Here is a 13,076-nt window from a genome sequence, read left to right on the forward strand (position 1 = left end):
AACTATAACAAGTACTAGAAAGTACAGAAGACATTTACCCAGAATATTTACTAGGCTGGAACCCAGAGAAAGAAACTAGATAAGGCTAGAGTTACTTTGCTTAAAGCAGAGAAGGCTGAGGAGTGATCTGATTCAAGTGCACAAAATTATGAAAGACAATTTTTTTCCCCTTAGTGAAGGATTCAAGAATCAAAGGGTACTGTTTTAAGAGAAGGAACAAGAAGTTTAGAGGGGATTTGAGGAAAAAAGAATTTCACCAAAGCGTTGGAACTAACTGGAACTCTGCCTATATGGGTGGTAGAGGTAGGAACCCACTAAACACTGATGAAAATTTGAAGGCTTCAGCATACAACATACAAGGCTATGGGCCAAGTGCTGGAAAAAGGGATTAGAATAGATGGGCGTTTGATGATTAGCTCAAACATGATAGGCTGAAGGGTTACTATCAGTGCTTAAAAACTCCATGACTCTAAGCTTTGATTCAATTTCAATTATCTGCAGGGTTGACTGAAAACTCAGCAGAGAAGTTACACTTAATAACTTTAGGTTTCTGTGGCAGGACAAAGGACTGGCATAAAATTCACTGAAGATATTCTTGCCTTTCCTGAGATGTTAGAATAGTGAGATTGCGAATAGAATGCTTGAATCAGATTATTGCCTCTGGCTCACAAAACCATAAGACATAGAAACAGGAGTTGCTTGTGCAACCCATTAAGCATGCTCTGCCATTCAACATAATCATGGCTGATCCAACAAGCCTCGCATCCACTGCTGCCCGATCTCCATAACTCCTGATTCCCGGACTGGTCAAGGATCGATCACGGTCTTAAATGTAAATGAGGATTGTACTCTTACAGCTTGTTGTGGCAAGGAGGACTCTCAACTGTCAGAGAAAAAAATGCTCCTCATTTCAGTCCTACACTGACACCCCTTTATTCTGGAACTAAGCCCTATGGTCCTAGACTTTCCCATGACTGGCAACATCCTCTCATCATTTATCCTGTCAAGCCTTAGGAATTCTGTGTGTTTCAGTGAGATCACCTCTCATTCTTTTACACTCTGACTGTCGCAGCACTTCTCTTGAATGGATATCCCACTTAACTTGAAAATGTTCAGGCAAACATAAATATGGCTACATGATGCAATTAATAAAGATGAATGTGAAAACAGGACACTCACCCACAAATCACAGTTCAGAATACCAATACAGCCTCTGCATCACAATGTAAATTAGGATGGAATTAAAAATTGATAAAAATGACGACACAACGCCAATGTTCTTTCTTTTTTGCAAAGCTAGGGTGATGTCCTTGTGTATCCCTTCAATTTGTCTGATGTAACCTCACACACAGTAAATGAAATGGCACTGATTTGTGCAGGGGTCAAGTTTAGATTAGATTCCCTACAGTGTGGAAACAGGGCCTTCGGCCCAACCAGTCCATACCGACCCTCCGAGGAGTAACCCATCCAGACCCATTTCCCTCTGATTAATGCACCTAACACTATGGACAACTTAGCATGGCCAATTCACCTGACCTGCAAATCTTTGGACTGTGGGAGGAAACCGGAGCACCCAGAGGAAACCCACGCAGACACAGGGAGGATGTGCAAACTCCACACACACAGTTACCCGAGGATGGAATCAAACCTCGGACCCTGGTGCTGTAAGGCAGCAGTGCTAACCACTGAGCCACTGTGCTACCCCAAGTTTAGGGTTACCAAATAGCTGCACAGCTTAAAGAAAACACTGCACGTGAATATACCATGACATATTCTCAAGTGAAATATTCATATTCATTATGATTTATTGAGTACAACTGACAAAACTTTTTTGAAAATTATGCTGAGACAGTGAGAAAGCAGCACAAAATTTCCACACGAACATCAACATTTTCTTTTGCCCTGGGCAGATTAAGAAAACTGATTTTAAGGTAAAAAACCTTTTCCAAGGTTTAATTTTACTTGATTAAAACCATGCATCCTTCAGAATTAAATAGAGTACGACTATGCACCATAATCAAATGCTGATCAAAAAAAGTGGCAAGTATAAACTTACTTGACATACTGGGATTCCTGGGTCTCTACCAAAAGATGGAAGAGCTGCCCTCTCCGAAACTTTTCCTAGAGATAAAAAAATCAAATTCAGAACTTTGTACAATTAGAATACAAGGTTATCCTACAGCTACAGACTCGGAAACAAAGCACATGCATCTTTTGAAATGCCTGTGTTCTTGACGCACAGCACTGAATAATGATACCTAAGTGCAAACTTCATTGCATAGAATATATGCTTTTAAAAATGGCAATTTATTTTCATTCTTTTTATTCATTCATAGGATGAACGTGCTGATGACTAGGCCAGCATTTACTGCCCATTCCTAATTGCCCATAGGTTGTTTCATTTTATCCTAAAATTAAGTACCCTATGAGGTTAATGATTTAATACTGCCTATAACTTACTTGGAATATTTAGATAAACTGGAATTATTGTAAATTACTTCACAAATCAAAAATTTCTTAACAATCCTACAGTAAAACATTCAATAGCTATTCAATACTTAAGTATAATTATTTTTTAAAATAAGATTCAGGTAACGTAAGTTCTTGTCAAAATCTTCCTTTTCAACACTGAGCATCGAATTATCCATTGACTTAGCATGTATGGGGCTTGCTCAACACAGACAGACTTCCAAGTTTGCCTTCGTAACAGTAGCTACAATTAAAATGCATTGCTTTGAAACTCTGCCAGATGTGTTCAAGACTTAATAAAGGCACGAGGTATAAATGCTAGCATTTTCTTGCACACTTATCTCTAAGGTGCCAACCCTGCTTATGCATGCAATGAAACACCAGCTAACCAATTATTCATCACATAAAATGATCCAGGTCCACAAAAACAAACAGAGAACAAACTGCACTGTAATACTTAGCACTTTGAGGTCCAGTAAACATTGAGTAAACATTGTCATATATCCTGCCATAAAAAATAAAACCCATTTAATAAAGGTACTTCAACACTGCTCAGCTACAAGACATCCTAAACTCCTGAGAAGACAAGCTCAATATAAACTGTTACAGTTCTAAGTATTCAAGAGCTTCATTGTTGATCATTGAACTGCTTACAGTTTTTGACTGAATGATTTCAACATTTTAAAACAACAATGTGAAGGTACTAGTGCCTAATTTTAAATAAATACTGACATTTAAAACAACACTGTTGAACATTTCAAAATAATGCAATATAAATTGCAACCTACAATTCACTCAAACTTCAATTTATAATTTCTTCATTGTCCTTTGTGAATGTACTCCAAAGTAGAATAGTTTGTTTTATAGCCAAAATCAATAAACAAGACAACTCCTCACATTCATATCCTGAATTGAAATGAGATCAATTGTCTTTAATCCCACAAGGAAATCTCAGTCCACATCACTTAAATTTAAAGTAGTGTACAATTGTCTAGGAATGTTATTTCCATTCAAAATAATTACACACCTTTTGAAATTCAATTTCATACAGCATTCATGTTTAAGCAACAATAGCCTAGGCTTTGTGATTATTATCATGGTGAACCTGATAGTGTTTGCCATTACAACATGAAAAAGTTATGCATTTTTGAAAACAAGGTGCAACTCAACTGAAGTCGTAATTACTATTAAATTATTTATGATCCTGAAAAATGAATTTTAGATTTACAGAAAGTCAAATTTTACCATGGTTTTTTTTGAGAAACTGTGAAATATTTAAATTTGTAATTTCAGCTGCTCATGTAATCCCATTTAAAATCAATCAATCAATCTGTACAAAATGATTAAAAATGAAAGGTAGTGTTTCTTACTTCCGGGTTTACTGTTTGTGATGCAGCTTACTAGCAATTTGGCCTGATTAGTTAGACCATTGACTTCTGGACACCAGAGACCATAAAATTCACAGTATCACAGAGTAAAGGAGATCATTTGGCCCTTTGTGCCTGCATCAGCTCTATTATCTAGTGCCAAAATCCTGTCTTTTCCCCACCACCGCATGTCATTACTATCCAATAAAACCATCTAACATCCTCCCGAATGCCTCAAATGAACCTGTCTCCACTGCATTCAATACTCTATTCTATGTGAAAAAAGCTTTTCCTCACATCACCTTAAATCTATGCCGAGTTAACAGTCGGAACAATTTCTCCCAAACTACTCTGTCCAGCTATACATGATATTAAAAACCTCTACCAAATTGCCTTTCAGCTTTTTTCTCTCCAAGCAGACCAATCCCATCTTCTTCATTCTATCCTCATACGTGAAACTTTTCACTCCTGGAACTATTTTTGTAAATCGCTCCTGCACTTTGTCTAATGCATCCACATCTTTTTCACAATGTAGCATCCACAGCTGTACACAATATTCTCACTGAGGTCTAACAAGTGCCTTGTACAAATTCAACATCACTCCTTGCTCTTGTATTCTATGCCCCTATTTAATAAATTCGAGAACACCATGAACACTGACATGTTGGAGGTTAAGGGGTAAGCTGAGAGGCTTATAAAATCATGAGGGGCATGGATACAGTGAATAGACAAGGTTTTTTTCCCCAGGGTGGGGGAGTACAGAATTAGAGGGCATAGGTTTAGTGTGAGAAGGGAAAGATTTAAAAGGGTCTAAGGAGCAACATTTTCCACACAGGAGGTGGTGCATATATGGAATGAGCCAACAGAGGAAGTGGAGGAGGCTGGTATAGTTACAACATTAAAAAGGCATCGAGATGGGTATATGAAAGGGAAGCACTTAGAGGGATATGAGCCAAGTGCTGGCAAATGAGACCAGATTAATTTGGGATATGTGGTCAGCATGGATGAGTTGGACAGCAGGGTCAATTTCTGTGCTGTATATTTCATATGAGTCTACCTCCAAGGCTCAATCAGCAACATTATGAATACTATTCACTTGAATAAGTGCAATTTCACCAACACTCAAGTAGTTTGACAAATTCCAGGACAAAGCAGCCTGCTTGATTGGCATCCCAATACAACTCTGACCTGCACTCTGTTCACCAGTGGTACAAGAGTAGCAAGACCTACATTTACATGATACACGGCCATAATTCATCAACGTTCCTTCGACAGCGCCTTCCAAGCCCGTGGCTTCTACATCTAGAAGCACACGAACAGGAGGTATACAAGATCACCACCATTTGCAATATCCTGTCCAAATCACACACCGTCTTGCTTGCAGTGGCCCAAGAAGCAGCACACCATCATATTCTCCAGGGCTGCTAAAGATGGGGAATAAACGTTGGCCTAGCTAGGGATGCCCACATCTCATGAACAAAGTAAAATAAAATGTCAGGAAGTGTCACAGTCATCACTCCATTGATCCACACATTTTGAATATCTGCTATCAGATCACAATACCGACTTACATAGAATCACAGGATAATTCAGGCACAGAATTTTGACCCCTTGTGCCCATGCTAGCTCTCCCAAGGAGCAATTCACAGACGTCTCCTGTCCCACTCATTATCCAAACCTTGCTTACGCTTTCTCTTCAGATATTTAGAATATTTAGAAAACACAGAAGAATTTACAGCAAAGGAGGAGGTCACTTTGCCCATCAATGGCCAGATAGCCAAAGAAATAGCCACCAGGCTAATGCCAATTTCCTACACTTTGTTCTGGTCTCTGCAAAATGACAGGACTTCAGATCCATATTCATAAACTTTTAAAATTAAGTCACAATTTCTGTCTCTATGACCCCTTTCAGGCAATCAGTTCAAGACCCTTACTACATTTTTCCTAATTTCCCCTCTTATCCTTCTATCAATTATTTTAAATTGTGACCCTTTGTCACCACACCATTTGCCAACAAAAATAGATCTATCTCAGCTCCTCTATCCAACCCCCCTGCAATCTTGTACACCTCTAACAGCCTCTTCTGTTCCAAGAAAAAAAAATCAATCTATCCAATCTTACTGTATTGCTGCAATATTCTTAAATTGATAACATGCTTGCAAATTTGTTCTGTACACTTGAATGCAATCCTTTCTATAGTCAGGTGACCAGAACTGCACAATTCAAGTTGCAACCTAATCAGTATTTCACGTAGCTCCATCATAACCTCCCTGCTCTTATAGTTAATGCCTTAGCTAATAAACCACTTTATTAACCTACTCACAGATCTTCAGAAATCTGTGGTCATCCATTTCAAAATCTCTCATTTCTTCTCTGCATCCCAATATCCTTCCAATTACTGTATTGGCTCTATTTGACCTCCCCAAATCCATACTGAGTTTCATTTTTCATTTGTCTGCACATCTGACCAGTCCAATGATTCCTGCCTGCGTTCAATAGGTTGTTTCCTAATGACCAATCACACAATTATTTATCATAAAGATTTATAGAATCATGAGAGACTACAGACTAAAATCAGGCATTGTAGATTCAAAATTAATTTTTATTTGAAATGTGGAGATCAGTTCCTGAAAATGATCATGAGTCTATCTGGGATTTCTAGAACACAAAAAAATTATTAAACAAAATAAATATTAAATTTCTTTCACTCAATAAAAAGATGGGAAAGATTCCATTTCAAATGACAGAAAAGGGTTCACATTCACACTATCCCTTGTAAACAGAACTCTCATGAAGAGTGGGCATCATCGCCATACCAAGATTTCTGCTCAGGCCTACAAGACAGTCTACTAGACCTGATTTGGATCTAATGAATTTTTGCACATTCATTGGGTGCTGTTTTCTGGTATCAGAAATCTTCGTGCATAAATTAAATAAACTAAATTACAAAAGATTAGCGTCCAGGTTCAGCAGTAAACAGGGATGGTAAATGGAATGTTTTTAACTTCAAAGGAATGGAGAATCAAAGGAGGGAGGTTTTATTAACACAATGCACCACACTCTCGACTCTGATCGCCAGCATCTGCAGTCCTCATTTTCTTGTAGTCAGATCACGCCAGGAATAACATGAATAGGTTTTTGCTCCTTATCCAAAAGGACTACCTTGTCAGGAGAAGTTGAGTAGGTTGGGGCTGTACTCATTGCAGCTTAAAATACTGAGAGGCAATTTTATTGAAACAGTCAATATTCTTAAGAGATTTGACAGATTAGGTACAAAATGTAATTGTCAGATAATCTAGTACCAGCAGGCATAATCTCAGAACAAGGAGTCACCTATTTAAGACAGAGATGAAGAATACCTTCTGTCACAGTAGAGGGTATTGAATTTGTAGAATTTTGTTTTACCATAGAGGGCTGTAGAAGCTGTGCTTCTACATTCAAGGCTGAAATGGGCAGATTTTAGCCAGGAAGGGAATCAAGGTTTATAAGGGAAAAGGGAGGAAAGTGGCATTGAGAATTATCAGATCAATCATGATCTCATTGAATGGCAGAGCAGACACAAAGGCTTATGGTCTCCCTGAGATGCCTGAACCAAACTACAAATTAAAATTCAGTATTTCTTTAATTTCACAGCAAACACAGGTTCCCTAAATACAATATAGCACAAAGTGTACAAGAGGCAATAGTGGTGTTTCTGATGAACAGAAGGTAATAATCCATGGTTACTTTAATCTAAATTTAAACTAGAAGAATAAGATTGATTTGGTAGCCTGACTGTGGAGTTCATAGAATGCTTTTGAGGTAGCTTGCCACACCAGCAGGTCCTCAAACCAACCAAAGAGCAGGTTACAGTCAATTTGGTATTATGCATCTAACAGGATTAATTACCTCAAAGTAAAGGCACGCCTAGGTAGCAGCAACCACATTAGATATGAATTTCATATCAAGTTTGAAAGGGAGAAGAGTGCGTCTAAGGCCAGTATTTCACATTTCAATAAGAAAAATAACGTGGGATTGAAAGGCGAGCTAGCTGAAGTGAACTAGAATAATATGCTAGCAGATAGATCAATAGTGAACTAGTGGCAGGCATGTAAGGAGATATATCAGAATAACTAAATATATTCTTACTATAAAGAAAAGTTCCAAGGGGACAACACATCGTCGTTCGTTAACTAAAGTAGTTAAGCAAAGCATCAAATTTGAAGAAAACATAAACATATAAAGATGAGCAGCAGGTCAGCTGTTTTCACAGAATATAAAGAATGGTGTAGATCAACTGATAGATTCATCAGGAGAAAAATATTAAATATGAAAGGAAGCTGGTTTGTAGTACGAAGCAAACGGTAAGAGTTTCTACAGATCCTTAAAAAGAAAAGCGAATGCTCTTACGCTGAAGAGCAACAGTGGGAGGTTAGTAGTGATAACCAGGAAATTGCAGATAAAATGAACAAATATTTTTCTTCTGCCTTCACTGTAGAAGATCCAAAAGTAAATGAAAAGTAAAATCGGGAGGTAAATAAAAGAGAGGAACTGAGTGGAATTAGCATTATCAGGGAACAGCACTGAGCTAACTGCTGATGCTGCGGACAGAAGGGTCACCCAAGTAGTCATAAACGTCATCCTGGGGTTTAAGAAGTGGTGTCTATTGATTATTTTTGCATAAAGTAGCTCATGTAGCAGACAACATAGTGCATAAAATGAGTCTTTTTCAGATTGCCAAGATATAATGAGTGGATTCCTGCCAAGACCTCAGCTTCTTACAATTTACATCAATGACTTAAATTAGCTTGGAGATGAAACAAAGATAGGGAGGAAAGTATGCTATGAACAGATTATGACAAAGCTGCAGGCAGATATAGAAAGGTTGAGTGGGTGGACGAAACTACTGCAGAGAAAACATGAAGTTCTTTACAGTAGCAATAAGAATATAAAAGTGTAGAGTTTGTCAATACTATTTACTTATAGTTCGAGGGACCTAAATCTAACAATCAACTCAACTTTTAAATTAGCCATCAATCAGTTCTGCAAGTGCAGGGGGTGTCAAGTCAATGGGGCACAAGCAACATAGTTTTGAAAGAGTTCTAAGTTTATGCAGGTTGTTAAATGGAATATCAGCTGAGAGAGCAATGGAACAGTCTAAATGTAATAAAGCTATGGATGGGGGCTTCAGCAGCAGTTGAGGGGTAAGGTCAGGCAATGATACAAAGTTGGAGGTTGACATTCACAGTGATAAAATACATACCTATCAGAGCTCATTTCAGTCTCAATGACAACAAAATGTTCTGATCAATCTGGTTTCACACTCAGACAGTTACCAAGGGACAGCATAATCTCCAAATCTACAAAACAGTTTGTGGCAGGAAACAATGATTACAGCTTTTGTTTTGCTAATACTATCTGGAGAAAACTTTGCGTATCCTGTACTGAAATTTGGGCAAGGAATGTGGCACGTCAGACAACTGAGGGGACAAGAAAGATGGTGTTGAGGTAATTTAAATGTCATCACCATGCATGATGAACCAGACACTATTTTCTAGTGATATCACAGAGGAACAGCACATAAATGAGAAATACCATACAACAAGACAGGATAGTTAGTGGGCTCCAGATGACTGTTCACAGAAAGAGAAAGAAAAATCAGAGGAGCATGCCAAGCTGTGCTATTCTGGGTAAACAAATTCACATAAATAAAACCTGAATAGCTGAACTTTCCTTTCCCCTCAGTAAGCAAATTCATTGGCTGTGACAAGTGTTTCAAAATCAATTTAAAATTAAAGTGATGAATTACATTTTTTCAACAGTAAAGCACAAGTGCTCTTTTCAAAAACTTTGAACAAAATGTTATGAAAAGTTAGCTTTGGCCCATAGTTACAATAATAATCAACATATTAAAATATCATAACCATTTGGTTGACAAGAGCAAAGGACTCTTCATGCCCACCACATATCTTGTGTTTCAAGGGACAGCAAGAAGCCTCATCAGTTTCACATTTTTCATACAGAAATCATACTTTGTTTAATTATATGTATTATACCAAATTATGTGGTATAACTGATTTATTACCTTACGTTTGTTTGTCAACATGCTATCACTAAAGGGAAATGAATTTCAAAATGAATAGACTTCCTGAAAATGAACGATTTTTCTCTGTGAAAAGATAAAGACTATGTGCTTTCAGATCACAGTGTGATATAGATGCAATATAAGATTGCATAAATGTAAAGCAATTTTGAATGCTGAGCAAAAAAGGCATTTAATTTCAGAATTAGAGTCACACACCACAGAGACAGGCCAACTGACCAAGTTTCCCAACTAAACTAGCCCCATTTGCCTGCGTTTGGACCATATCCTATTCCTAAACCTTTTCACATATCTATCCAAATTTATTTTAAATGTTCTAACTAAACCTGCATCTGCCACTTCCTCTCGCAGTTCATCCCACATTCGAACCACCCTCTGTATGAACAAGTTGCCCCTCAAGTACCTTTTAAATCTTTCTCCTTTCACCTTAAAATTATGCCTTCTCGTCCTGAACCGCCCCCTGCCCTAGGGAAAAGACTTTTGCAAAATGACCTTATCTATGACCCTCATGATTTTATAAACCTCGACGTGGTCACCACTCAACCTCCTATGCTCCAGTGAAAAACGTCCCAGCCTCTCCTGAAAACTCAAAACTCTCCAGTTCTGGCAACATCCTGGTAAATTGCTTCTGAAGCCTCTCCAATTTAATAATATTCTTCCTATAGCAAGTTCACCAGAACTGCACTCTAAAAATGCCTCACCAACATCCTGTATAACCTCAACATCACATCCCAACTCCTACACTCAATGGTCTGAGCAATGAAGGCAAGTGTGCTAAACATCTTCTTAACGACCCTATCCACCTGTGATTCAAATTTCAATGAACAAATGTGCTATCCAGGCCCTACCATCAACTAGATAAGCCTTGCCATTGTTTGTCTTACTAAAATGCAATACCTTCCATTTATCCAAATTAAAATCCATCTGCTAGTGCTCAGTCCTATGACACAACTAATCAAGATCTCTTTATAATCTTAGATAATCTCCTTCAGTGTCAACTATAGCACCAATTTTGGTATCATCCACAAACGTGCTGACAACGTCTCCTAAATTCTTACCTAAATCACTTATAGAAATGACAAAAGTAGACCCAACACCAATCCCTGAGGAACACCACTGGTCACAGGATTCCAATCCAAAAAACCACCCTCCATCATCACCCTGTGTATCTGACCAACAAATCAATTTTGTATCCAACTATCAAGCCCTCCCTGAATCCCATGTGATCAACTTTACAAATTAGACTGCTATGCAGAACTTTGTCAAAGGCTTTACTAAAGTCCATTTGGACAATGTCTACCACTCTGTCTTCATCAATCTTTTTGGTTAAGTCCTCAAAAAAACTCAATCATGCGAGACACGATTTTCCACACACAAAGCAATGCTTACTATCCCTAATCAGTCCTTGCTTCTCGAAGTGCACATAAATCTTCTCTCTCAGAATCCCCTTCAACAACCTTACCCACCATTGATGTCAGACTCACAGATCTAGAGTTCTCAGATTTCTTCTTATAAGCGTTCTTAAATAAAGGCTCAACATTAACCGTCCTCCAGCACCTCACCTGAGGCTGTAGATGGTACAAGTATCTCTGCTAGGGACCCTGCAATTTCTTCCCTAATTTCCCACAACATTCTAGAATATACCGGATAGGTCCCAGAGATTTATCTACCTTTATGGTCACATGAAATCAATTACCCTAGTAGTACAATAGAGTCAGGCTGAAAAAGATAAGACTTGAAGCTGAGAATTGGCAAATATACAATTGTTGCAGCTGTGCATGTTACTTGAGAATAACACTGGTGGATCTATGCTATGCAGACTGCCAAAGCAGAGTTGAAGAGCTTTTGCAGATTTGCATTATTTTTGGTCTAAACCATGCATGGAGCTCAGATTGGTTGTGCACTTTTGTCAGCTGGGGATCAACCCAAATTGAAATACTTGGTGAAAAAGAGTATTTTGAAGAGTATTTTGCAAGCAAAATTGAAGGCTTATGCTGAGTGGACTGCCAAGCCAGCTTGAGAGATGTCTATTGTATTTGCGATAAAACAAATAATTTATAGCTCATAATCAATCACAATGTTCCTGTTAATTCATGCTTAACTTGAGATGATTCCGGCTTTGAGAATAAAAGTAGTTATCAAAAACATTATTCAGTGTTTCCTTTATTTGACTGTTCTATAGCAAAAATGCCTTCTGTTTGAAACTACGGAATCCAGTGGTCTCATTTTTCAGTAAAAAACAAGGATTTGGGATTTTTGTTTTTTTTCACAGAAACGTTGACTGAAATCATAACATTGGCCATAATGTGCTATAACCATTCTATGATTCTATACAGGCAAGCCTGGGCTTCATGGATGATTATTTTTTCATAATTGGTCCTTTCTTTAACAAAGACAGCCACATTATCTGCAACTTTTGAGTTCTATATTTGGTTGCTAATGAAACGTCAATTTGTTTGGAATTAATTTTAATCCTCAAGCAACAGTTTTACACCTGATGGTTACAGCAGCCACACAGTGAAACTCATTGTATGAGGTTTCTCAATAAATTTATCTGCACCAACGTGAACTAAGTTGCTTCCACTTACAAATATCTATATTGCACTATTAATAGCTGTCTCAAAAACAAGTTTTACATTTCATATTGTTGAAAGAATTTAGATTTAGAAAGATTGTAGAAAAAAATGTATTTCAAATTTTGTGGTTTAGTGGGGTGGTCTTTTTAAAGGGATCACTTCAAGTTCATTGTGAATACTGGAGATTTTTTTAAACAATACTTCATAAGGATCATGTGACAACTGCATCCCTTGCAGTAGACATTTTTGAGGCTGTTTCTTGAAAGTGACTGCCTCAGACAAATTCTTGTTTTATCTGTTTTATTTAAAGGAAGCTTATTAAGTTGGTGAAAAGCCTGCAAAGAACCAGCTGAGTTAGACAGAAGCCTGCTAAGAAAATGGTGAGTTCAAAGGAGACCTGTTAGACGATTGCAGCCATTTCTGAAAAAAGTTGTACATCACTTCAAGGTGAAACCTACTTCTTGAACCTTGGATGACCAGGGATGTTATGACCTTGGTCAAAATGAACAACGAAGCACACATAAGGTCTTAAGGATGGGCACTGACAAAGCCCTTGAAGCATATAAGGAAAGTAGGAAACAA

General features: G+C 37.8%; 1 protein-coding gene across 4 annotated transcripts in view; it reads right to left on the minus strand.

Annotated features, from left to right (window-relative positions):
• tcf12 (transcription factor 12) overlaps window positions 1-13,076 on the minus strand; it is a 332,010-nt gene that overhangs the window by 159,882 nt on the left and 159,052 nt on the right. For 3 of the 4 annotated variants that reach the window (XM_060853127.1, XM_060853128.1, XM_060853126.1), the window contains exon 6: window positions 2,057-2,121. In XM_060853127.1, coding sequence (XP_060709110.1) covers window positions 2,057-2,121 — 65 coding nt within the window. Of the gene's footprint in view, window positions 1-1,179; window positions 1,198-2,056; window positions 2,122-13,076 lie in introns of those variants that run through there. The other variant, XM_060853131.1, reaches the window with a different exon arrangement.

Source organism: Hemiscyllium ocellatum, chromosome 39 (genome assembly GCF_020745735.1).
Source record: "Hemiscyllium ocellatum isolate sHemOce1 chromosome 39, sHemOce1.pat.X.cur, whole genome shotgun sequence".
In the NCBI taxonomy this organism is placed as follows: domain Eukaryota; kingdom Metazoa; phylum Chordata; class Chondrichthyes; order Orectolobiformes; family Hemiscylliidae; genus Hemiscyllium; species Hemiscyllium ocellatum.